The sequence below is a fragment of the Sesamum indicum genome, linkage group LG11 (assembly GCF_026168435.1).
Source record: "Sesamum indicum cultivar Baizhima isolate 11 linkage group LG11, ASM2616843v1, whole genome shotgun sequence".
Classification (NCBI taxonomy): domain Eukaryota; kingdom Viridiplantae; phylum Streptophyta; class Magnoliopsida; order Lamiales; family Pedaliaceae; genus Sesamum; species Sesamum indicum.
The window spans coordinates 3993763-4018369 of record NC_142667.1 but is presented as its reverse complement, the minus strand read 5'-3'; the positions used below and the strand labels follow the sequence as shown (position 1 = coordinate 4018369).

At 37.2% G+C, this 24607-nt stretch overlaps 3 protein-coding genes across 12 annotated transcripts; 1 reads left to right on the top strand and 2 right to left on the bottom strand.

Moving 5' to 3' along the window:
- The first annotated feature begins 1073 nt into the window (after positions 1-1073).
- LOC105173304 (uncharacterized) lies at positions 1074-3305 on the top strand. 2 transcript variants are annotated; one of them, XM_011094997.3, is made up of 6 exons: positions 1077-1401; positions 1496-1555; positions 1692-1804; positions 2308-2376; positions 2539-2590; positions 2753-3305. In XM_011094997.3, exons 1-6 carry the CDS (start codon positions 1147-1149, stop codon positions 2879-2881), a joined length of 678 nt encoding a protein of 225 aa, XP_011093299.1. In that variant the 5' UTR covers positions 1077-1146; the 3' UTR covers positions 2882-3305. The 2 variants fall into 2 exon arrangements, with proteins under 2 accessions (XP_020553326.1, XP_011093299.1); XM_020697667.2 differs by lacking the exon at positions 1496-1555 and having other exon boundaries at positions 1074-1401.
- On the bottom strand, positions 3181-15233 carry MEE44 (Nucleotidyltransferase family protein). 9 transcript variants are annotated; one of them, XM_088875340.1, is made up of 19 exons: positions 14297-15232; positions 13484-14026; positions 13291-13392; positions 13104-13208; positions 11286-12998; positions 11073-11189; positions 10781-10963; positions 10629-10691; positions 10409-10480; positions 10061-10324; positions 9755-9874; positions 7881-7940; positions 6993-7033; positions 6735-6812; positions 6577-6661; positions 5659-5821; positions 4213-4434; positions 4012-4110; positions 3181-3914 (listed from the first exon to the last, which is right to left on the bottom strand). In XM_088875340.1, exons 1-16 carry the CDS (start codon positions 15113-15115, stop codon positions 5687-5689), a joined length of 4500 nt encoding a protein of 1499 aa, XP_088731466.1. In that variant the 5' UTR covers positions 15116-15232; the 3' UTR covers positions 3181-3914; positions 4012-4110; positions 4213-4434; positions 5659-5686. The 9 variants fall into 9 exon arrangements, with proteins under 9 accessions (XP_088731466.1, XP_020553322.2, XP_088731464.1 ...); XM_020697663.2 differs by having other exon boundaries at positions 13104-13205; positions 14297-15231; XM_088875338.1 differs by having other exon boundaries at positions 11286-13208; positions 14297-15231.
- Positions 15234-18348: 3115 nt separating this feature from the next.
- Positions 18349-24009, bottom strand: LOC105173303 (uncharacterized). The gene is made up of 2 exons (XM_011094995.3): positions 23615-24009; positions 18349-19921 (listed from the first exon to the last, which is right to left on the bottom strand). The coding sequence occupies exons 1-2, from the start codon at positions 23954-23956 to the stop codon at positions 18683-18685; spliced, it is 1581 nt and encodes a 526-aa protein (XP_011093297.1). The 5' UTR covers positions 23957-24009; the 3' UTR covers positions 18349-18682.
- Positions 24010-24607: the final 598 nt, after the last annotated feature.

Below are 24607 nucleotides of genomic sequence, written 5' to 3'. Positions count from 1 at the left end.
TACATTACGAAATAAAAGAGTACGCCATGATATTGTGGTGACTTAAAATATTTGAACTTGTGGAGATTGGATTAATTTTATGCGCTAGTGGAGACGGGATTTAATTTCTAGTGTGTTAATAGAGTTGCGGTGAGGATGTAAAATTTGTTATTATGGGATTACAGTGATTAACTTATAATAATATATTTGATTTTTCCTAAACTCAACTTCTATCATATTGGTAGGGTTATGAAGAATAAGTTGAGCACAATCTCAACAAACTATTGAAAAAAAAAACCCTCACAGCGGTTAGGTTTATTTAATAGAAATTGCTATAATGAATTTATTTCCACCTAATTTTCTCACTATAGAAAAGGAAAAAAAACACCAAACAACCTGATCTGATTTTTTAAAATTATTTAAATAGTTATATTTTAAGTTAAAATTCTTAATTAATAACATAGAAAGCCTATGAAGAAAGAATTTGTAATTTATAATAGGATAAATTACAAATACCTCTCTTGAAATTGACATAATTACGAATACTTTTTATTATTTGAAAAATTACTAATAGCTCCTTGATTCAATCGTATAACAATTAACCCATTCTGCTAGTCTTTGTTAAGTTTTCATCCATTTTTTTGTGGTAAACTGACCAAAATGCTCCTCTAAACTAAAAATTATCATTTGATTTATTTTTAAAATTTTCTAATTTTTTTATCAACAAAATGGATAATTTTTCAAACTTTTTAATCCACCTCATATTTCCATCCAATAATTACATAATTTCATCAAATATTAGGGATGTGTTTGTAATTTTTCAAATAACGAAAAATATTTATAACTATACCAAAATTTAGGAGAGGTCATTGTAATTTATTCAATTATCCTTTCATAATAAGTATTTTATTTTATAAAATTAATTGAACTAAATTGCTAGCTTTTACACGATTATTGTTTTGAGATAGGGTGCAATGGAAGAATTTATAAGAGTGTACGGGGGCTTAAGTAATGTAACTAAAGAAAAAAAAGGGAAGAAAGTGAGAAAAAACTAGAATAGAGGGGGTAAAGTGGATTTTACCTTTCTTGAATACACTCCACATCATGAACTACACCAACGCTCCACTGGCGGAAAGAAGTGGGGAAAAGGAAATAAAGAAAGAATAAATGGCAGTTCAGTTCGCAACTCTAAACCCTCTTCAAATTCAAAGAGGAATTTCAGTTTCTTTACCTAGAAGAACCCAATTGTTTCCAAGGGCTGCAGCATCAGTTTCATTGCCATGGGAGGAGCAAATTCCCCCAAATGCCCTTCGCCGGAAGCGCGATCCGTCTTGGCGGGGCGGCTTCAGTCTAGGGGTAGACTTGGGATTGTCCCGCACCGGCGTTGCCCTTAGCAAAGGCTTCTCCATTCGCCCTTTAACGGTACTCCTGACGCGTACAAAATCATTTTATGTGTGTATGTGTCGTACGTTTATGTATGAATAGATGAGATGGGTTTTTGTGGTATTGTTGCTAGGTTCTTGAATTAAGAGGGCAGAAGCTTGAGCTTAGACTTCTTGATATTGCTGAAAAGCAGGTTTGAGAAGAAAGGAATTTGCTTTCATTGTCCTTTTTTTTTATGTGGGATTTTTCAGAGTTTATTTTCTTGATATTAGCTTTATATGGGGTGGATTGAATATTTTGCAAGATGATGAATCTGTATGGATTGTTAGGAAGTTGATGAATTTATAATTGGGCTTCCAAAGTCTGGTCAAGGGAATGAGACAGAGCAATCGAATAAAGTCCGTAGCGTGGCTGGGAGGCTTGCAGTTCGAGCTGCAGAGAGGTACATTTCCTGCTACTTGTTGATCTCGTGAGGTTAAAATAGTTGAACGAAAACCAACATAAGCACAACAATAACTAGACAGACGAACAACTCAATCTAAAGGATAGCTTTATAATCTGTTTCCTAGAATGTAGAGATCTCTTCTTTCCCAGAGGTTGTTTATAGGGAAATGCTGGCGTGTACGAGCTATGAATTTCCAATAAAAAAAAGTCAAGAAAGTTCCTATACTCACATGAAGTTGATATCTAAAATAGCACTCGACCAATAATCAAGTATTCTGACTAATACTTACATGTTAATAATAGATTATGCCAGAGTTCAATTCAATTATATGCTTTTGTTTATTTTCTCCCATACAGAGATGTGAATGTGATTTCTTATAAGCTTTATTGCTCTGTTAATCTGTTTTTCATTTCTGTAGTTCGAGTGGCTCTAATTCTTGGTTATCTTATCATGGTCTTAGAACAATGTCATAGTTATCATGGATCTTGATTCTGCATCAGGGGGTGGAGAGTATACCTGCAGGATGAGCATGGAACATCTGCCGAGGCTCTGGACCATATGATAGCCAAGTAAACATCTCTTCTGATCCATCTCTAATTAACAACCAATGTCGATTGTCCAATCCCAGCGCATCTCCTCAACTAGAATGCTATATTGTTTTATAGCATTTCGTTGAAATGTGTGGATGAAGTCTAAGGTAGAGCATCATATATTTTGTTTTGAATGTTCAGGGGCCTCAGTAGATCTGCTCGTGAAGGGAGGATTGACGCTTATGCTGCTGTGGTGAGCAATAAGCAACATTGTTATACCTGAACTATTTTTTCTTTCATATTCATGCTTAACTACCTGTTGAGTTAAAGAACTCCTTGGTGTCACCGTAGTAAGATAAAACATGGTGGTATTGTCAGTCACCAGACTGAGATGCAATGTTATGTATGATTGCAGAAGGTGCTTGAAAGATATTTTTCATATTCGGGGAATGGAATAGAACTTGTTATACCCAAGCAGGTGGAACTCCAGAACAAGCTCCGGCAAGGTCCACCCAAGGATGTCGACTTTTTCCCAGATGATTAACAAGGTTGGTAAGTTACAAGCTTTTGTCAGCAAAAAGGATATCAGCTTTTTCCCAGGGGAACTGCAAGGAGGATAAGCTATAGGCCAAGGGATAAGCTATAGGAGTTGAGCTAGTTATCAGGGGAGACTCTTGAATCTGTTCTTATCGTACTGGAGATCCTTCAATGTGCATATCAATCAAGTCCCGGCACATGCTGACGCATGAAATTTTTTTATGTAATTTCAATTGTAATGCTAGGTTTTTATCATGCGTGTTTTTTTTTTTTTTTTCATTTTAAATGTGCATATCTAGACATCAATACATAGAATGTGAAGATGCATAACGACAGACAGAAAAGTTTAGTTACAAATTTACAACTTAAGTTCTTGTGCTTTAAACAATAAGCAGTTTTCTTATACTTTTTTGCAGTAATTTGCCATGATCTTTTCCCCTGTTCAAGCTCTCAGAATTGTCACTTCAACTTGCACTGTAGGCTTCGTGTTTCTCAGTCTGAAGTAGAGCTATGTTGTATTTTCAACCTTCAATTTCCTATTGAAAACTGAGATACAGAGGTAGCAATTATCTTGGAAGGGATTTTGTAAAGCTCAGAAGAACACACGGCTTCCGACCGTCAAATAAGTTGTGTTCCATGCGTGCATCTCCATTCATATTCGGAGACTTCTGTTGTTGCAGTCTCTCTCAAAATCGGAGACTTCTGTTGTTGCAGTCTCTCTCAAAATGGAGTGGTTACGGCCTACACAGGACCCCCAATCTTGGGAGGGAGATCTCAGTGCAAGTCCAGCTTTACACTTGTAAATCCATATAAAGAAACTGGACTCTGATCTTCCAATAAGCTCAACTCAATTTTCCACATGTTTCAAACTATAAATATTCGCGGTCTTTCTTTCCCCCTGTTAAAAACATAATTTGTGGCCCTGTGGTGTTGAAGCATCAGAATCAGTCACCATGTATTTCTAGTAGAATCCTAGAATTTCCATGGCCGTCTTCTTGGAGAGCATGATGTTTCAAGTGCATGCCTACTGAAGCACCTGTCTGCAGAGAACCAGAGCAAGAGCGTGTAGATGCATGAAATTAGCATATATAACCAAAGTCGTATTGTGGATGTGCCAGAAATTGCAAATTCATTTACCTTTATCTAGAGAGGATCAGTTGCAATAGCAAAAAGGACCACGAGTTCCTCAGATCTGAATATGCCGCTTCTACGTCTGCCAATTGATGACACCACAAACTGTACCAAGATGCGAGTGGAAGATAAATACTTCTGAATCTTGCAAAAGCATAAAATGGATTGTGAATATTACAAGTACACAAGGTATATGAGGGAAATTACTGCATATGTTGCTCCTCAAGCTGGCTTTGGACAGTGAAAAGTGAGCTAGGATACTGCATATCATTGGGCACCTCAATTACCAATTCTTTGAACACTAGGATTCCCAAGCCTGATGAGCAAAAACCAATGGAAGTTTCTTCGCATCAACTAGCTTTCAATTCAGCCGGAGGCAATCTTCCCCAATGCGTTGAGCAATCAACGTGAAGCAGAAGCATACAAGTCCTGAAGGTAAATGCCAGGAATGAGAAGCTAGATACTGTTCATATTATCGTTGCACACCAATCAGCTCTAATCTGTTCATCCTTGAAGTCTTATCTTTACAGCCAAACGTCTTCACATTTCAAACAGATGTGCTGAAGATATTATTTCTTATCGATATAATTTTCAAAGGGCTAAACTTTCTTCACGTTGATACAAAGAGTCTCCAAAGTCGACATCTTGTAGTTGTTCCATTGCTTGCATGTATTGATTAGATAATCATCATAGTTGATACAGTGTGCTTGTAATTGGACAGAGAACACACGACACAAGGATAATATCTTACGTTACAACATGGAAACAAATACCAAATAACCAAGTGTAAGTCAGACTGGACATTAGCCCTTGGCCTAAGGACAAATTGCTCAGCACCCAGTTGACAATTTTCTTTTCTCTTTTCTTGAACCCATCTTACCACTTTCGGATTCTCTACATATAAATCCCACATTTGACTCCAAATAAAAGAAAACCCCTTTGAACAGCTTCAGCAACTTTCTCAGTTAGCCCATTAAACTTTTCAAGACTCATATATCAGTAATAAATATTTCAGCATCCAGAAAATCACTTTAGCTATGTAAACTTGGTATAAACTGACACATAATTATGTGCTGAAACACAGATCTATCTTTGTGTTTATGATCGAGTGTCTATGATCGAGTATGTAGCTAAATAACCACTTACCTGTTTACGCTCCAGACATCTTGTGTTACGTTTAAAATTTCAGTTACTGGTTTGGTTCATTAGGTTCAGAATCAAATTAAAATGTGAACTGGACTACAATTTATTAATTCATCACCTATTCTGTTCGTCTAAAGAAAAACCAGATTTCATTTTTTGAAGAAGAGGGTTGTGAGAGCATAAAACCAATGCCATATTGTATGTTTCTGGAGATTTTGCACACTGGTCTTTACCTATTTGTTTTTCTTTTGGATGGATGTGACATTGTTTTCTGTCTTTAATCCTATCTTCAATATGTGAGTGTTTTGATATTGCTGACTTCAGTATCAGCTCTTAGAGGCGGTTCTGGTAATTCTAGCACTAGGTGATATGCTGGAGAAGGTTCCGGGGTACTATTGGAAGCAGTAGGAAGAGTTCAGTTGTATTCTGCTGGTAGTATGTGGTTATGACACTAGGGAGGAAGAACCATCACAGTGGTAATTCAGAAAATCCAGAGGGTTCCCGAAATACCTTGGAAAGATTAATCACTCCGGCAATATTAAGACCCTACCAAATGACCAATGCTCGGAATTAACTTTGGGAGCAGTTGACAGGTAGGTTGGACATCCGGGTTTTCCTCATTGTGGAGGCATGTGAGCTCATTCTCCAGCATCGCATAAGCATCAGCAAATGCCTGCATCACGCAAGTATATAAGTAACCTAAATCAATGGGCTAAAATAAGGAAAGCAAAGAAACCACAAAGCATGAGCAAATAGATTCTTCCCCTCTGGAAGAAGCCATAGCTAAAATAACATAAGACCAAACGGACCATCAGGGCATGAACAATAGATTCTCCTCATCTGGACAATAGTCATATAGAAATGAAAACATTTTCTTTTCTAAACATGGGAAAAAAAGAAAAAAAGAAGACAAGGTAAAGCATCAGGTGGGCTTCGCCTCTGTGTCATCATAGTTTCCTTCCGTCCGGGTAAAGTTGCCATCATGGTAACAGATATCACAGCACGTCCACAGCTTGTACAAGTAAAACCCAAGACTGAAGGTTATGACAGATATGGTTGACACACTGATGTTACAAACTTGCAAGAAAATGTTCAGACTATCATAGATGTGTCGGGAACCCTACGTCATTTCATTATAACGGAATACAATGCGCATATGTTCATACCTAAAGTCTATACATTCACCTTCTAGTCAAATTATAGTAATACATAAACAAATATTGAATAAAGCAGGAGATTGGAACTCTTAGTTTCAAATTAAAATACTAAGGGGTTCACTGTTTCGTGTTCAAGTTTATTGAAGTACTGGATTTCTTATAGAGGATATAAAAAGCCCCAGCAGGCAGAGAAAAATTTCAATGAACTTTTTACTGAAAGGGAAAGATATTAAAGCAGTGGGGATGCTCAAATTAAGAGTGCCTCCCTGACCTTGATACACTGATGTATACGGAAACAATTTCTCCCAACATTATTTGTTAAAAATAGAGGATCGTCAATGTAAAGTGGATCAATGCTGCAAAAAGGATAATTAGTTAATAAAGCAAATGTAGCTCATGAAAACAAGCAAAGACAGACTCTTCTGGTACCTGCATCCACGTTCCCTGTTTAAATATAATCCACTTCCCTGTACTGAAATACGCATCTGTCGTGGGTCAAAGACATTCCTGAAGCAAATTTGGACCGACATGGAAGTTAAGATATTTTCCAATCACAAAGTGGGTATGGAAAAATGAAAATACAATTGAATGGAGATGGCTGACAATAGATTTGTCTGGTTGGAACTGAGTCTTCCGAAAATAAATTGAAAATGCTTCTTAAATATTTTCTAACAAGCTTTGACTTACCCAAAGAAATATAGAAAATCCATCAGAAGGCTTCCATAGTTCTACAAGATAATGTTAATCAAACAAATCAAATTCAGACATAAATATGATTTCTTTTAAGAAAAACTATAGGATAAGTTTTTCTGTTAACATAAAAACTGAGTAATAGGGGCTTGATAGCTCCATGATAGATGTGTATGATAATAGTACAGAATAGAACAATGAAACTTCACATAACACAAACATGTACATGTATGGGTTTGGATGCACTTATTATTAACAATACAAGCAGAAAAAAGATAAAATTGGTCCAACTTCACATAGCTGTCATTAGGGTTTTACAAATAGAAAACTATGGAGCAATAGGCCTTAACACTTCTTTGTTACTGTTCCAGTATAGCATGTAAAATGGAACTCAAATTCTTTTCTGTAAGAAAAAGGGTCCAAGCAAACACCTAGAAAGATGAAAAAACAAAGTACAGACTTGCTTTTATTATGGGAGAACAGTAGGCTATAAGCCATTCCCCTTACCTTCCTTATCTAATCCTGTGGCTAGATTAATGACGAGTCTATGGTCAACTGTAAGACACATTACCTTATACCTCAAACAAATTGAGATGTTAATTTCAATATTATGTTTGTGTTTATCCATCCACATTTTGTAAACACATGCTGCAGAAATCCTGCTGCGACTAGTATTGAGTAAGAATTCGAAAACATTGAATAATAAGAATAAATCAAATACCAAAATCAGAGTATCCAGTTGTTAGATGTTTCATGATTGAGATATGATCTTCTATTCATGCTCCAATGAGCAACACTGCCCAGAAAAAAATGTAAACCCACAGCAAATATGCATTTATCAGAATACAAAGCAGAACTCTTCGCATAAATGTTAGCCAATCATACTTGATTGATAGGTCGGCCATGATGATGCTCATGCTGCAGAAAACGTGTAATTAACAGTATCTGTCAAATGAAGAGTAACAGAAAAGGATCAGCATGGCATAAAGAGCAAACACACGTATCATGAAACATGAACTCTAGAGAGATGCAATTTGCAAAAGTGGCTCTCAATGCACTTCACATATTCATATAGTAAACAGAAAAGGTCAACGAGGACTTATAGGGGTATATGCAGCTGATGTCACAAATGAAAGCTAAGATGCAAGGAAATCAAACAGCAAAAAAGGATGAGGACACCTGTGTGTGCCATTTGTACTAGAAGACAGGCCAGGGCCATTTTGAATAAACAACAGACATATATATGCTAATATGTCAAAATAATACCGTTAAAAAATTCTTGTAAATTAAAATTGAGAATACAAGTTCAATCAGTTTGAACATGGCTACAGTAATGTCTCAAAATAAGAAAAGTACAGTAGTACACTAATTAGCTTATGACTACCCAAAATGATAAAACATTGGTTAAGAATTACAGGTGGCAAGAGAATAATCAGAGACTGCCAGAGTTGCATACTTCTTGGGAATTTACTCTTATTATGAATCTTTTCCTGCTCTATTTACATCATTTTTTTTCCTAGCATGCTCCTCCTTGAACCTAAAGGTGTTTCACTTTATAACCTGATAATTTATTAACAGAAATAATTTTGAGCCTGAAAGTTCTTTAGAGTATCACAGCAAGTTCTTGATCCTTTACAGACACAGAGGTCAGAGTATAAGTTGAACCACCAAAAATAGAGTCAGCACAACCCCAGTTCAATAGAAGCCCATAGTAGATCAACCAGATTAAAATTTACTAACATCTGACAGGATTTATGCATTAGCCACCTTAAAATAGGGCATAGCACTGATGAGAAAGTCAGGTTGGCTTGCAGAAAGACGAGACAGATTGCCGAAGAACATATTTCGGGGTTGGTCAAGGTAAAACTTAAACAATTGAAAAGCTCTTTCATCTTTAATATATGCCTCTAGATATACCATAAGGGCAAATCACAGACCTAACTTGAGGTTGAATCTAGAGAGAATGATCAATGATGTTTTTTCTTCTCTTCAATTCTCTCTACCTTTTGTCTCCACTTCTACTCTTTCTTTTTCCACCCAAAAACTACAAACACCTCCGGTTTTTCAGTTACGCTGGGCACAAACCAATTTGACTGCGAAAATCAATTGAATAATTCCAGAAACCATCTAAGGTCCTCAGAAGAGATTGTATACATATGATAGAATCTATAAGAAGCATCCTTCAATTATCTAATCAACGAAGCAAATAACAGAAGTGCAGGAGAAAGATCAACTTCACATCATTGTTACTCATCTTTCCATGCTGGCAAGTCGGGAAATTTTGGGAATCTTAAGTTTCTGGTGAGCAGAACGAGAGATTGACGCAAAATGGTTAGTGGAGATACCTTGAAGATGTACAAAAGAAGGCATTTTTAATTGTCAAAAGAGTGAATTGGGGTACAAGTATCTAAAACAACAATTATTACCTAATATCAATTAAACGCCAAAGGTACCACCACCCTTGCTTCTGCGTTTTCCAATTTTTGGTTCAAATTTAAGAGAATCAAACGCAACATACACTACAAAAAACATGCAAAAGAGTGCCCAAATCCAGCGAGAAGTTATACCGCCAAAGGGTGCCAGAAAGTCAAGTACCCAAGAGGCACCAGGGCTAGGCAGCAAATAGCTTCAAAAAATCATTAACCATGTGAAGTATGTTACAACTAAACATGTGAAATATTCTAAGAACTAAGATAGCTATCATTGAATGGGTAAAGGAAAAAAACCTAGGATACAACAATTTTACAACAGGAACTTACCAGACAATATGAGCTTAAACCACCTGAATAGGACTGGTCTAGGCTACGATCTGCCAAGAACTGTTTTAGCACCAAAGCAAGAGGCGTTACAGATGGAAACCGCTCAGTAAGATCTTTAACCTGTAAAGAGAACCAACAGTATCAGAATGAGTAAATGACCAAATATGCATCTTTGACACTAGTGCAAAACATATTGAAGGCTAAGTCAAATTGAAACAATCTGACTCCAAAAGTTCTAGAAAAGTACAAGCAGCAGAATACTATTTGACAATTTCAACATAAAAAAACTTCCCAACAAACAATTACCAGTCCAGTCGTCTGAAGTCCAGTGTGCGTAGGAGACTTGAAACTAATGTCCAGACGAACTGATTTGAATCCATCATTAGCACCATTCCTTATCTTACTCCACTTTGGTGAAGTAGTGCCCTCCAAACTAGCTGCATCAGTCTGAAAAGGGTTGCCATCTTCAGAAGCTACCTGATCTGCTTCTTCCTTAGGTGTTTGAACATTTGACATAGTTGTAGAGATGAGAGCAAGAGGAACTTCCACGACAAGCATTATGATAGGTATCTAAAAGCAATGAAAATGAGGAGGAAAGCATGAGACACAGATTGAAATTAATAGAAGAAAAGACAACTTTGTTGGTGGCAGTACAGCTGTATTTTCCACAATCTTGAGAGAATCACTTTTGACCCACTCCTGGTTAGCAAGATATCTAGCAGCATGCTGCAACAAGAAAAGCCAGAAGAAATTAACTCAATAATTTAGATATAGTGAAAATCCAAAAAGTTGGATTATAATATTATACAAATGATCAAATTAAGCTTGCTTCTGTATTATTATAACCAACGTAATTTTGTACCATCCTGCCTACCTGAAGACAAGTTTCTTTAATGCCATTGCGTCCCTCTAAGATACCAGCTTCTTTAATAGGTTCCTGAGAAAAACTGCATATGAGGTCTGCTTTCTATAGTTTATCGCTTGAAGAAAATTGAACAAACCACCCAAAGATAAACATTTACTCACCAAATTCCTCACAGGAGGAAGACAAACCACGAGGTCAACATCGCTAGATGGCAGAGACAAACCAGTTGCATTAGAACCAAAAATATTTGTTCTAGAGCGAGGCCACAAGACTTGGAGAGACCGTGTAACACGCTTGACAGCCCAGTTAATGTAAGGCTTCCTGATCAAGTTCTCAGCAGCTACCTTCAATATTGCAAATAACTATGTGAATCAGTAACTCGTGAGAAACAGCATCTAGTAATAGCCGCTCAAATTCCAACGCAATACATGCTAGTCATCCAGCACCCTATACCTGCTTGCAGAAAGAGTCAATTTCATCATGCAGAATATCATGAATCAGTTGCAGAGATGCCTTGCGAGTGGTAGAATTCTGTGGTTCAGGGGGTTGCAGAGGAAACGTAACATCTGGCTGAGGAATCAAGACAAGTGAGAAAGTGAAAAATGGAGTGAACATTAACCTGGAATGCCAGCAGAAGAAAGAATACTGTATGAGACAAAGACATACATGTTCCTGATCACGAGCTAACTGGGAAATTGCAATAAGCCGATCCTGAAGCAATCTTCCTACTAAAGGCTGCGTCAGCTGATGGGCTGAAAGGCTTTTGTTCCTCCAAGAAGGCCAAACTACCTCATTCCCTTCCATGGGTATGCAGGCTTCTTCAAAATTGACACCATCATGGAACCAACCTTTGACACCCCAGTGCCTTGGGCTTGAGCTACCAGATCGAACAGTAGGAAAACCCCTTTGTTTTCTTGAATCACCAACAGGAGAGGGTGGAGGTGGGCGAGGAGCACGTGGAACACAAAGCACTACAGGTGACGGTGGCCTCTTAATCCGAGGCTGCTCGCGTCTGTTTGGAGGAACACAAGGGCTTTTAAGATCATAACTACGCTTGAAGTCTGATCTTGATCTTTCTCTTGACATACTTGGGATGATTATTGGCCTCAAAATGGGGTATGGAAGTGAATCCACAGTCTTCACTTCTCCATCACCCGGAATATTGGGCATAGATCCTGAGACACTCTCCTCTGCACCAACATCAGTCATTGTTGAGGAAGAATGCAGAACCTTGCTGCTAATTTCACTTCCAGGCATAACATAACCAAGAGGACCCTGAGCCAAAGTATCAAATGGAGAGCAAAAAGAAGCAGCAGATGGAGAGGTCAAACCATTTGTACTATAAGAGGAGGAGAAGGCAACCATATCATCAACAGCCCTATTCATATCTGCTTCTCTCCAAGCCCAGGAGCTATCATCTGAACAAAGAGAAGGAGGACGAGAGAAACTGGCCCCTGGATGATCAGAAGGATTCCAGTACATCACACCACCACCAAAGTACTGACTATAATCCATCCCACCAACTGCATGTGTCTCTAACTCTTCTTCAGACATCCAGTGTTTATCATGCTCATCCACTGTTTCTTGTGAATTTACAACATCAGGAAAGTCCATCAGTTCACTGGAAATGGTCTTTTCATCCTCAGAAGTGGCAGCACCACATTGCACACTTTGAGCTGTGATGCCTTGATGAAAAGAAGATTGTCTCCTTGAGATAAACTCAGAGTCATAATTGCAAGTAACTGATGGAACTATTCTATTAACACCACGCACTGCAGGAGGCCAGTCTAAACTCATTGGCAAATGTCTAGATATAATTCCATTATATGCATTGTCAATAGGAGAATTTCGTACTTGTAAAGTTTGTACAAAAGAATGGTGGAAACGATTCTGCAAATTGTGACCAACATCAAGATGCAATCTGTCAGTGGCAGCAGGGAGATGTGTACTGGTTGAAAGATGAATTGGAGCTATGTTGGGCCACTCATAAGAAACGTATGCTGGCGAATTTATGGACCCAACTCTAAGGACACCAAGACTACCTTGCTCCTGAACCAGAGAGGTTTTTCCCTCCGGTTCACCAATAATATGTTTTCCTGAATAACCTGTCACATAACTTCTGCATCCAACTACTCTAGTGCACATCTCGTCATTATACTCGACAACAGGCTCAATCGGTGCACCGGAATCCGATCCAGAGTTCTGAGAATCACGCCCAGTAGTTTCAGCACCACTATGCACACTCTTGTCCAAGTATAGATGGCGTTTCAAGCAGAGACGTCCATCAGTTTCAGTAGAATAACCATTGTTCGCATGTTCTGAGATATCGTCTGTACTTAAATTACTACAAAAATTTGGATTTGCATCAGGCCTGTCAATCTGAACCACATTGTTTCCAGAAGTCCAATCAGACATGGAGGATACATCTTGAGAATTAACAGAGGCAGCAGAAACTCTGCTGCATCTTGATTGAGAACTACCAACCTCCGAACTATTGGAGCCAGAGCTTTTCAGCTTTTTCCTTTCTTTCCTACTTTTCCGTGGAGCACCTCGTAATTTTCCATTATTAACCCCTTTAACAGGTTCCTGCTGATGGCCAATCAGTTAGAAACTAACTATTATTCATGTACATTAACTTTCATATAAAGAGCAAAACAAGTTTAACCGTTACATCTTTCACTTCTGCAAGATCCTTTCCTGGAACTTCACAGTCGAACTTATTTGATTGTCTAATATCTTCCTTGTTGATACACAATATTCTCTCTCCTTTACCCTGAAATATCAACGGAATCAATCAAGACTTTGGAACACAGAGAGTCTTCTAATTTTAAATGGTACTTTTTTGTGTCAGAGCAACCGTATACCTTAGAAGGCACAGTAGGTTTTGAATCATCTTGACAAGGTCTTGGGACAGGATTTGACTTTTTGTTGTGGTTCTTCCCCTTTTTCTTACGGTTATTTGCTGCATGTTTTTCATTTAGTTTCTTTGGAAGAGGACTCGTGGTTCCCTCTCCTAGTAACTCAAATTTTGTGCAATCCAGAGAAATAACCATGATTAACTCCCGCAATTTTCTTAGTATAATGTCAGAGATGCTATTTACAGTATCCAGAGAGCTGAAAAAAAGTTCCTCTTTACCACATCCACCAAACTGAGCTGCTGAAAACAGAGTTGAAACAACCTGAAGAATACACAAACTATTGAATATACAATATAATGGAGACAGATCCTCAGAAACCTGTCCAGGGTTGGCATTCCATTTAATTTTTGAATCTATTCCTCGGAATACTGCAGCTTCTTGACTACCCAGTGAAGTTTTATCCCATCTCAATAACTGTTTATCTTGATCATCGAAACACCACATTTTATCATTCGGGACGCAAAGTTTGCCCTTTACTAGCTCAGATGTCTGAGATTTGCAATGATAAGATATTAGAACACACAACCAGCAAGGAAGGACAACAAAGAAAAATGAAACTAACAGAAAATACTAATCAACTTGCACATAATCCACATAAAGCTTTCTAGAAAAAAAAAAAAAAACAAGGCGCCAAAGAATCAAGCCAGCAATTTCATTTTTCACCATATGCATCAAAAAGATAACACAGAGATGCACACAACTAAAAGAAGCACATAGCAAACAGAGACATCTACAAAAACTTAAATTATAACAAAGTACCAGTGAGCGTGCAGCTTTTCCCAGGTATGCAGAATAAACCTTCTTCTTCACAGAATCATCCAATTTCTCCCACCAATCCACACAACCTTTCTTCCTCCAGAACAAATTTGCCGCCACACCAGCAGCATTCAACCTTTCCTTCAACTTCACTCCTCTTTTCTTCCCAGTATTACTATTCAACCAGGCCAACCTCAAAGCAACCTCCATTCTGTTTACAACAAACTCCTCCAAACTATAATATCCCTTCGCTTTCAACCATCCCAGCTCCACCCACTCCTCTGCTATCTCCCCCTCGTCCCCTCCCCTCAAAAACTCCCCATTTGTAATCTCATCCATAATCTCGACAAATCTACTCACATCCCCAACTAAACCCTCAGCCAAACACACGGCGTCAAGACCAAGAACTTCATTCCCTTTCCCATCCCTCTCGCCCTCGGTCGAGCTAAACAACTCCACCGCCTCGTGAATCGCGCGCTCAGCGCAATTGAACTCGGAGAATCGCGACAAAAGCCCCTCCGATTTCCGGTAACAGAGCGTGGGCAGGGCAGAATCGCCGTCTTGGGGAAGGTCCGGAAGGATGATAAAACGACCGGAGCCATGCGATTGGAGCTTCTGCTTCATCTGCAGGAGGATTGCAACGAAGTTGGCGTCAATCATCGTCAGGTGCGAGCGGCGTTGGTGCACCGAGAGAGAGGAGAACCATCGGAGGAGGGCGGGTCGGGTGCCCGAGTTCGGGGTGCGGTGGGGCTCGGGGATTTGAGAGTGGTAGAGAGAGATGTGGGCGGTGAGGGAGTCGAGGAGTTGCTGCTTGGAATTCATCGGAATATTCGAATTTCCAGGCGTGAGCAGGAGTTGATCATGAAGATTACAGAAATGGGGAACGGGAATTCGGGAGTTTGTATTAACGAGAGAAGACAAACATATTTTTCACCTTACTTTCCTTTTTTTATTTTTTAAAAAAAAAAGAGATGTTTGTTGTCATTATAAATATTATTTTGTTATTTAAAAATTATAAATACTCTTTAAGGTCTAATAAATATCTTTGGTAAGAGTTTATTATAGGAGTCATTTGTAGACGACTAATAATTTAAGAAATATTTGTGAGTTTTCTTTAGGTAGTTATAGTTATGTGAATTTCAAGAGAGTTTAATAAAATTTGTTCTTTTTTTTAGTTTCATGTTTGGTGTAAAGAAAATATTTTACGAGATAAATTTTCGGATAATTTACAGTGGGTTTTTAAAAAAAAATTATAATTATAAATATTTTTTATTTTTTAAAAAATTATAAATATTTTTGAGATTAACAATCGTTTAATAAATACAATTTGTGACAACACATTATAGGAGAATATTTGTTAAATGACCATTAATAACAAAAAAATATACATAATTTTTTAAAAAATAAAAAAATTATAATTATAACAAATATCGTAGAAGTCCATTATAATTTATATTAAATGTTATTCAAAGTGTTGTATTTCAATCCAATTATGATTTATTATTATACTAGAGTATAATAATATAATTTGTTACATAGAATGAGAAATTAGGGTGACGCTCCTAATAGAAAGGGTTGCCCTAAAGTGTGTGCAAGTTGTTATAATAGGTGATCAGAAAGTTAATTGAATTGACAGTTTTTGGAATTATTTAGTAATTTTTATTAATGTGATATTAACTTGATGAATGTAGTATACATTCATTTGTGGCACTATATGTTTGTTGTGCTTATTATTTACGTTGAACGGTAATTTAACATCACAACATATCCTTTTTAGTTGGTTGCGCATTAGATTGCAGCTATGAAACCAACGTTTTAGGGTTGGTTTGGAACGTTCCAAGTCGAGGACCTCTCTACTGGGTATCGAGAGTACTATGGAGACATGCACTAAGTATTGCATCCATAGATGAGTGTCGTATTTCATCAGCCACAGATGTTGGACGTCTATACAATTTAGTGGATTAGTTGAGAAGGTTGTCACTTGATTGAACTGACTTGCGGGAATTGTCATATGGAAATCTTAGAGGCTTGTTCGATATGACTGAAATTCCCAACTCCAATAGTATGAGATTAGTCCTTGAACTTGAGGAACCATGACAGTCATGTGCATATAATGGTTGTATTTTAAATCTGCGAAAGATGACCATATCTTTGATGTGGTCATTATAAGTCTTGTCCAGTGCACTCAGAATATGTAGTGAAAAGGGTGAATTCCAACATAGAATCCGTCACCTATCAGTATATGACAGTTGAGTCTCCTATGCGTTATGAGATGGTTCGAGCTCTTAGAGTCTATAGCCACAACAATTGGTTGAGTAGGGAATGGTTTCGTACATCAACCAATAAAGTAAATGCATCTTGAGTTATTGAGCATAACGTCTAGTCCTGGATGGGAACCAACGCCCAATTCCATGCCGTAAACTTAGATCGGGAGACGGATGATGGAAGGATCGTACCCGTATGGTACTCGAAAGCCTAAATATTCACGCCAACGTTCACCTAGTCACTAATGCCATGGACCCTTGCTAGATCGCTACCCATGGTGACGGGAATTTTTAATTAATGGTTAATTAAAAATAATTAATTAAATTAAATTAAATTAATTATTGTGATGGACATAAGCCCAAGTCTAATTGAGGATGAACCTAAAGCGTCACACACAAATCATTATTGAATTGGTAAAATTAATTTAGAATTAATTTTAGAAGAAAAGAGCTAATTTAATTGGATTAAATTAATTAAGGGAGAATATAAATGATTGCATCATTTATTGAAAAATCCATTAGATGGATAGCTCAATAATTAATTAATTAGATTAATTAATTTTAGACTTAACACCTTTAAATTAATTTGAATTAATTTATTAGGTCCGACTTAATTAATTGATTTGATCAATTAATTAGTGTTTCAGCTTAGGTTTATTTAATTGAACTAAATGAATCTTTGGACTTAGTTGGGTTAAAATTAATTATATTTGATACAATGCCCAATAGACCTTAGTTGGGTGTGATTAATTTGATTAAATCAAGACCGGTTCACAACTTGAAGTCCAAATCCATAAGAGAGAGGTTGAAGCAAGTTAGGAGGAGTTTCAACTCCTCCACACCATATGACCAGCCACGATGAGGATTATAGGGTGGTTATACATCATGGTTGGAAGTTATATGAAGTGTGTATATACGTTGCCTTTGAGGCAAACTTGGTGGTTCGGATTTGGAATTCACTTTGTATGTAATGTACAAAACCACACACACAACTTGAGTGCATCATGCTTGCTCTCACTCTCACCCTAAGCCACGAAAATTACAACCCCTAAAGCTCTCCTAACTTCTCCTTTGTGTTCTATTTTAATTTAGATTCAAGTTTAGAACTTAAACAAATCAAAAGCACTAAATAATAATGTTTGTTTGGAATTGTTCTCTTCTTGTTCTTTTCTATCTAGCAATAGATTAGAATTTTCATTCTATTTTGTGGTGTGGACAATTTAGAAGAATTCTACGTTGAACTCTCATGTGAACAGAGCGGGAGAAAAATAAAGGCAACAACGCATGTTGCTACTCGACTAAAGAAACGAAAATGTAGAGTCTCATTTTAAATTATATTTTTTAGTTTTCATCCTCTAACCACATGTTCAACATGTTTAAATTTTTATTATTATGCTTTTGACAAACACCGAATGCCCGAGAACTTCAAGGAAACACCCGTTTGAAACCAATTTTAAATTCTTTAATTTTCAATGCTTTCGCTGCGTTTCGAGGCCGTACTGATTCTTTCACAAATATCCTTTTGGTACTAAATTATCCAGGCCCTAAAAACAAAAATTACAAAAAAGAAAAGTATGATATATTATAAAAATCATGATTAATTATATTTTACATCCCAAGAGATTATATTTTTCTTAAAAAATTAAAATTACATTTACACCCTCTCTAATTATAGAATGGCGGTTCTAGCAAACTCCACATTTTTTGTGAAAGTTTGAAATCACGACATTCAAGTGGAGTATTAAGAACGTAAACGCTAGACCACCACGCTGGTGGTTGCTGACTGCATAATTATCGAGTGAAAAGTTCTACTAGTTTCCATCTCCATACATCATAGTTTCACCATATGTAACCATAGGCACAAGAATTCAACACTTAAGAACTTAAAATTCTCCAATTTGGTGCGCGCCAAAAAGTTAGCAAGTAAATAGTTCCACATAATGGTTACGTAGAAACTCAGTGCATTATCACAGGATGTGCAGAGAGAAACAGGTAAACGAATCGAGTCAATAAGCTACCTGGATAAGATGGTTTTGATGGGTCGACAAAAAGTTATACCCTTTGATGGGAGAGAGAGAGCTATATATGATCAACCTGAGCCAGGGATAGAACAATCACACTCTGTTCAAACAGAAGCCCCATCTAAGGTTGTTTGAGATGTAACAGGCTCCAACGTCCCAGTCGTAACTACACCCTCCACTTGTTCGGTAACTAGAGCACCCACTAGACAATCGCTTTGAGCTCCACTTTGAGGATATCCCTCTTCTGAAATTCCTTCAATGTTCACCAGAATCTGAACTCCAGAGTTTGCTACAAGTGCTTGTGGCTGACTTACAGTTGCCTCCAACTTAGTGCTCTTGACATTAGTTTCCACTGTGGAAGCCTTATTACCAGTATTTTCATTACGAAATCCTTGCTGATGAAAAGCATTAGCATCTTGGTTTGCAGGTCGTAGTGCTGGAAGAACTTCTTGTCCGAATGTTTCTTGCTGGCCTAGGAAACGCTTAGCTTTCGATTTGTGTTTTTTTCCTGCCAAATGACTTTGGAAGACAATTGGAGATTCACACTTTACATTACATAATTCGCATACCAAGGGGATAACTTCTTTGGGCTTAGGAGGCTCCACAGTCCTTTTCGATCGATCACAAGGCCTCGTTCTTCTACCAACTTTACCACCCCTCATTTTACGCTTTAATCCATGTGCTAGGCCTTCAGAATGATCTATCACCTTTTTTCCTGGTTCTTCAGTAGGTTCTGCATCTTCGAGCTCTCTATTTCCAACTGCAACTTTATTGTCTTCATTAATAGCTTGAGAAGGTAAACTCTCTTGTTGAATTTGTTTTTCGGACCGCTCATCAGACTGGAGAGGAACTTCTAGCTTCAACTGAGAAGAAGATATCTGTTCCATTTGTCTGCCAATCACCCTACTGTTGAGATTTTGTAACTCTTCAAAAACTTTCAATTTCTTTTTATGTTTTTTCCCATTCTTGTGTTGTTCAAGAATATCAAGGGTATTGCAGTCAACTCTGCAGAATTCACACCATGCAAGTCTTGGAGGTGGCAAAGCAGGCATTATATGAGCTGGACTATGAATAGCCGTTGATATTGGGCCAAAACTTGATGCATATGGTTGTGCCATGGGTGGAAGAGATCCTCCTTGGATGTGCGATCCACCTTGAGTGGATATTGTTCGTTCCTGACCACGTGCTGCAACATGCTTATGCATTACACGGCCTCTGCCTCGACCCCGAACACGATATGGTCGGCCCCGGACATTTGGCTGAGGACTGAGATGAGTTTGGGCAGCTCCAAGGGGTGCCACACCATTGACTATGCTAAAACCTTCGTAAGAAGATTGCACAATCTGCAAAATCATATGAATAGATTTTCAAGAATGCAACTTAATTTTACTTGCTCTTTTCAAAAGGCAAAATTTGTACAAATATATGTAGCACCATCCTAGGAAACTAATAGTTGGAACACTAGAATATTTTTTGTAGTTGAGGACATTCTTTGCACGAAAAATATATGAGGCATTCTAGGTCAAAAATGTACTATAGATAAGACACAACATAAAAATTACAAATTACAATTCGCATAGACCTAGCTAGAAAAAGCCTGTGCCTTCAGCCACATAAAGAAAAATGTTACCCTTATTTAACTCCTGTTGGAAGATACAGACAAAAAATTTTATACATATCCCCCAGGTTGATATTCAAAAGACCATTCAGCCACAACATAATTCCAAAACCAAAAAATATAAAAGATAGCAGAGATTTAAGCAGGGAAGCAGTATCAAACATGTAAAAGACATAATTCAACATCCAAAATGATTACTACAATGAACTTATAATGTAATCAAATCTTTTAAGTTTTAAAAATAATCTAGCCATGTAAATAGGTAATGCACCACCAAAATTAGGAGTTGACTAAGTTTTGAATGAGGAGTTTCTTAAGAATATTACCAATTATTTTCATGTAAATATGCTCCTCAAAACATCTTTGAATGAATGTCCACTTAAATCTCAATCAGACACCCAAAAGCTAATGTATAAATGGAGCACATACACATACAGAAAACATTTGAACTAGCTTTCTCCTCTTATGCTCTATGCATCTGCATTCTCATTCTCATACCTCTTTCAACCTAAAGTCTGTCGATCACAACAAGGGGCGAATAAAATGAGATAGCAGTGCAGTATGAATCTCCCAACAAACGGTACCATAACAACTTAGCAAATCTCAGCATTGTCGCGAAAGATTCACTAGAAAGAGGGTTTAGGTTCCATCCACGCTAGATAAGAGAAAACTTTCTTAGTTGTTTGATGTAATCTGACCAGTTAGAAAAGAACTTTCTCAATGAACATAGGCATTAATTCATCAATAAGACCAACATTTTGGTAGATATGCCACATTTCATGATCTTTCTTATGCATCATGAGACCAAAAGAGAGGCTAGGTCAAAGTCATATAATTGCAAAGGGTGTGGGAGACCAAAGGCTCCAACAAGTAAAATAACAATTCAGATTCATAAATGTATATTTTAGCTTTCCCATTACAATACTAATTTCCCTTCCGTTTTATGAAATCTAGAGCCACTTATAGGTCCATAGCCAACCAACAATACAACAATTATAATGTCAACTGAAGAATCCATCTAGTTAAATGACACGATCACATAAGTTAGGAAGCAGAGAATGATCACTGCATTATCAGCTGCAAATAAAGTTTGTCTATACAATCTGTTAACAACGAGAGAGGGAATCGATACGTGTTTAGCCATGTAGATTGACATGTCTACCTGAAATTTATAACGACTTGACAGAAACTTAGTGTCTAGTATTTATTTTGAGTGTTTTGGAAATATTTTGGGTAATTGTACTAAGCATATGATTTCCGCTCAGGGATGTTAAGAAAAATATTTAGGGAGATGCTATTTACCTTATCATCTGTTGTTAGTTGTACCACATCAATGTTTTAATATCTAATGTATGTACATACACATATATGTTGTTACCAGTGTCATGATCAACATTTAACATAAGATGCATGCACATGTTTTAAATTCTAATGAGGACACAGCTAACAACTGTGTGTGTCTATCAACCTATATCCAGTCATTACATATATACATAGATACATATATGTATATGAATTTGAGGAAACAAAAATGATGTTCCCCCAAATGAATTTCATCTATATCTATGTAAGTCTGTAATGTATTTATCTGTGTATATAATGATTGGATGATATAATATTAATACACATATATACACAGGGAAAATAACATTTTTGGTCCCATAAGCTAGGCCTGTTTCATTTTTGGTCTCATTCATTACGGAATTAACACTTTTAGTCCTGTGACTTACAAAATTAGCACTTTTGGTCCTCATCCACTTTTTTGTCTACAATTTAATGGTGTAGTGCACGTGCCTAGCATGCAACCGTTAAGTATGTTTGCTGGAGCGAAAATTGATTTATTTTCTAGCTTGGAGCCATTTTCTGGAAAAAAATATAACTATATTTGAGGCGAAAAATAAATCTTGAAGGAAATTAGGGCAAAAAGCATAGTGATTTCTTTCTTCTCTCACAAAAATTGAATTCTAACCTTCCCATATTTCTATAAGTTGAAGCCAAGTAGAAGCAACACATAGAATCATGTCTTCCACAAGTGAATCAAGTAGGCTAAATGAAACACTCATATGCTAGTATTGAAAAAAGGGCCAATTTTTTGTCCAATAAAAAAATACTTAACAGCAACATGCTAGGCATGCGACCTATATCGTTAAATTGTAGATGGAAAAGTGCATGAGGATCAAAAGTGCTAATTTTGTAAGTTATGGGACTAAAAGTGCTAATGCCGTAATGAATGAGACCAAAAGTGACATGGGTCTAACTTGTGGGACTAAAAATACTATTTCCCATATATATAGACACACATGCATTTGAGAGAACAAAAATTATGTTTTCCCAAAATCAGTCTCCCAAATGCATATTCCACTATGGATTAGAAATGCTTTAAGGGGATAAAACAAGCGTAGCCTAAAATCTTTTGTATAATTTTTGGAGGAAATTAATGATGATTCTCATAGATAAGTTGTTGAATCTCTGCTATTTTCTGCGTATATGAACCAAAACCCACATGAGACACTGATGCTCATGAGCAGGATATCAACTACCAACCTGACCCTTGAAGGAACAAGGAAATATCGAAAAGGATGATACATATGCATATACTGAATCTCGTGATCTTCCTAGCTCTTTTTGACTATGCACTTCTGTAAAGGACAAAAACAACTTTAGGCAAGATGATCCAAGGTATAATAAAAACTTCAGCTGTACAACGGTTGTCCAGGCTCTGTTCGTCTTGACAATAGGGCAAACCTTGAGCTTAAGTATACTTTAGACTCAAGCTCACCTTTATCACTTTGTCCAGGTAGATGTAAGGTAAATTATAAATCTCATGAACCAACAGTTTCTTGCAGAATGCACCATCTTCCATGGTTCCCCATTAAAGATAATGTAATTCAGAAAAAACAGTTCCATATGTGGTATAATTAGCTGAGCAAAATACTGTCAACTTGGAGATACACAACTTTGCTCAATTAGCCAAAAGACAAAGCTCGGAGAGAAATTAATATTGCATTTAGGGTGAGATCTTCCAGAATCAAATTCAACAAAAATAACCAAGCAATTGAATCTTATTATTTCCATAGGATAAATCCAATCTAATTTTTTAAGAATAGATAAATGGTATAAAACAAAAACGAATAATTCCCAGAAGATGATAAATAAATTGAAATTCCTTTCTGAAACCTCTTCAATTTCTCATTATAAAATCACATACAAAAATTATCAGTATATTTTATCCTTAATTCTTAACGAATAAAAGCAATAAAAAGACACACTGAATTGTATTCCCAGATCTTCACATCGTCAAACCAAATAGTGAACAATTAGATCAATCACACTATTTCAATCAATAGAAAATTATTCAAAAAATAAACTAAAAATCCAACCAAAAAAGGAAAACCCACAAATAAAAATACATCCATACCGGCTGATGAACAACCCCGATACCCGAATCCACTCCCCCATGTTGTGGGCCCACAGGAAGAACTGCAGCGGCAGCAGTATGCGCGTGGTACTGAAAATTAGAAGACTGATCTTGATGTGGAGGTGGCGGAGGCAGCGCGGTGACCCCTGGTGGATGAAGCTCTTGTTGTTCGTGTTGTGATGGTTGTACAATGAGATTTGGATACGAATACGGTTGAACACTGGTGTATTGAGGGTTTGGATAAGAATAAGTATAGTAATCATTTGCGGGTTGGTCATAAATTTGTTGGGTCAAAGATGATGGATCGTACGTCTGTTGCTGGTAATGGGAGGAGTAATTCATGGCTTTTGTGACCCTCTTTGAGAAAGTTCCTATTCAATTCTTTTTTGTTTCTGCATTCATGAAAAGAGAATAAGTGATGAAAATTGAGAACAAGAATTGTGAGTTTTTGAACTTATGGACACTGTAATAAAACGTTCAAGAGCTTTTTAAGTCATGATCTCTGCGGTTGAATTTTGATCCGGCTCGTTTCGTGCAATCATGATCAACGATCGCGATTTTACCACGTCACCTCCCTGAATCTGGTAAACCTGAGCATAAAACAAACAAGCTAGTTGGGTTCGTCCCGACGACACTCCGATGCTTAAGTTAGTGAGAGGTCGAGGAATAAATTGGCGATCACAATTTGCGATTAAAGTAGTAAAAGTGAAGGTACTTCTTGCTGTCGTGACATGGGCTATTTATAGGGCTTTTTGTGGGTCCTACTCCCGGACGCGTGTTGTCTCCAAAATTGTCCATGCAATGACTAAGCACCTCCTCAGTGCACCACCCGTCCGGGTCGTTATACGGGTCGGACCCTGGTAATCTGACCCAACTGACATGATCTTGACCTGTAACGACCAACGACCCACTGGGCGACCACTACATTTTTGCGACCTCATTATTTTAGTAGAATCGTCATCACACTCAATCATTAAGGAATTCATATTCTAT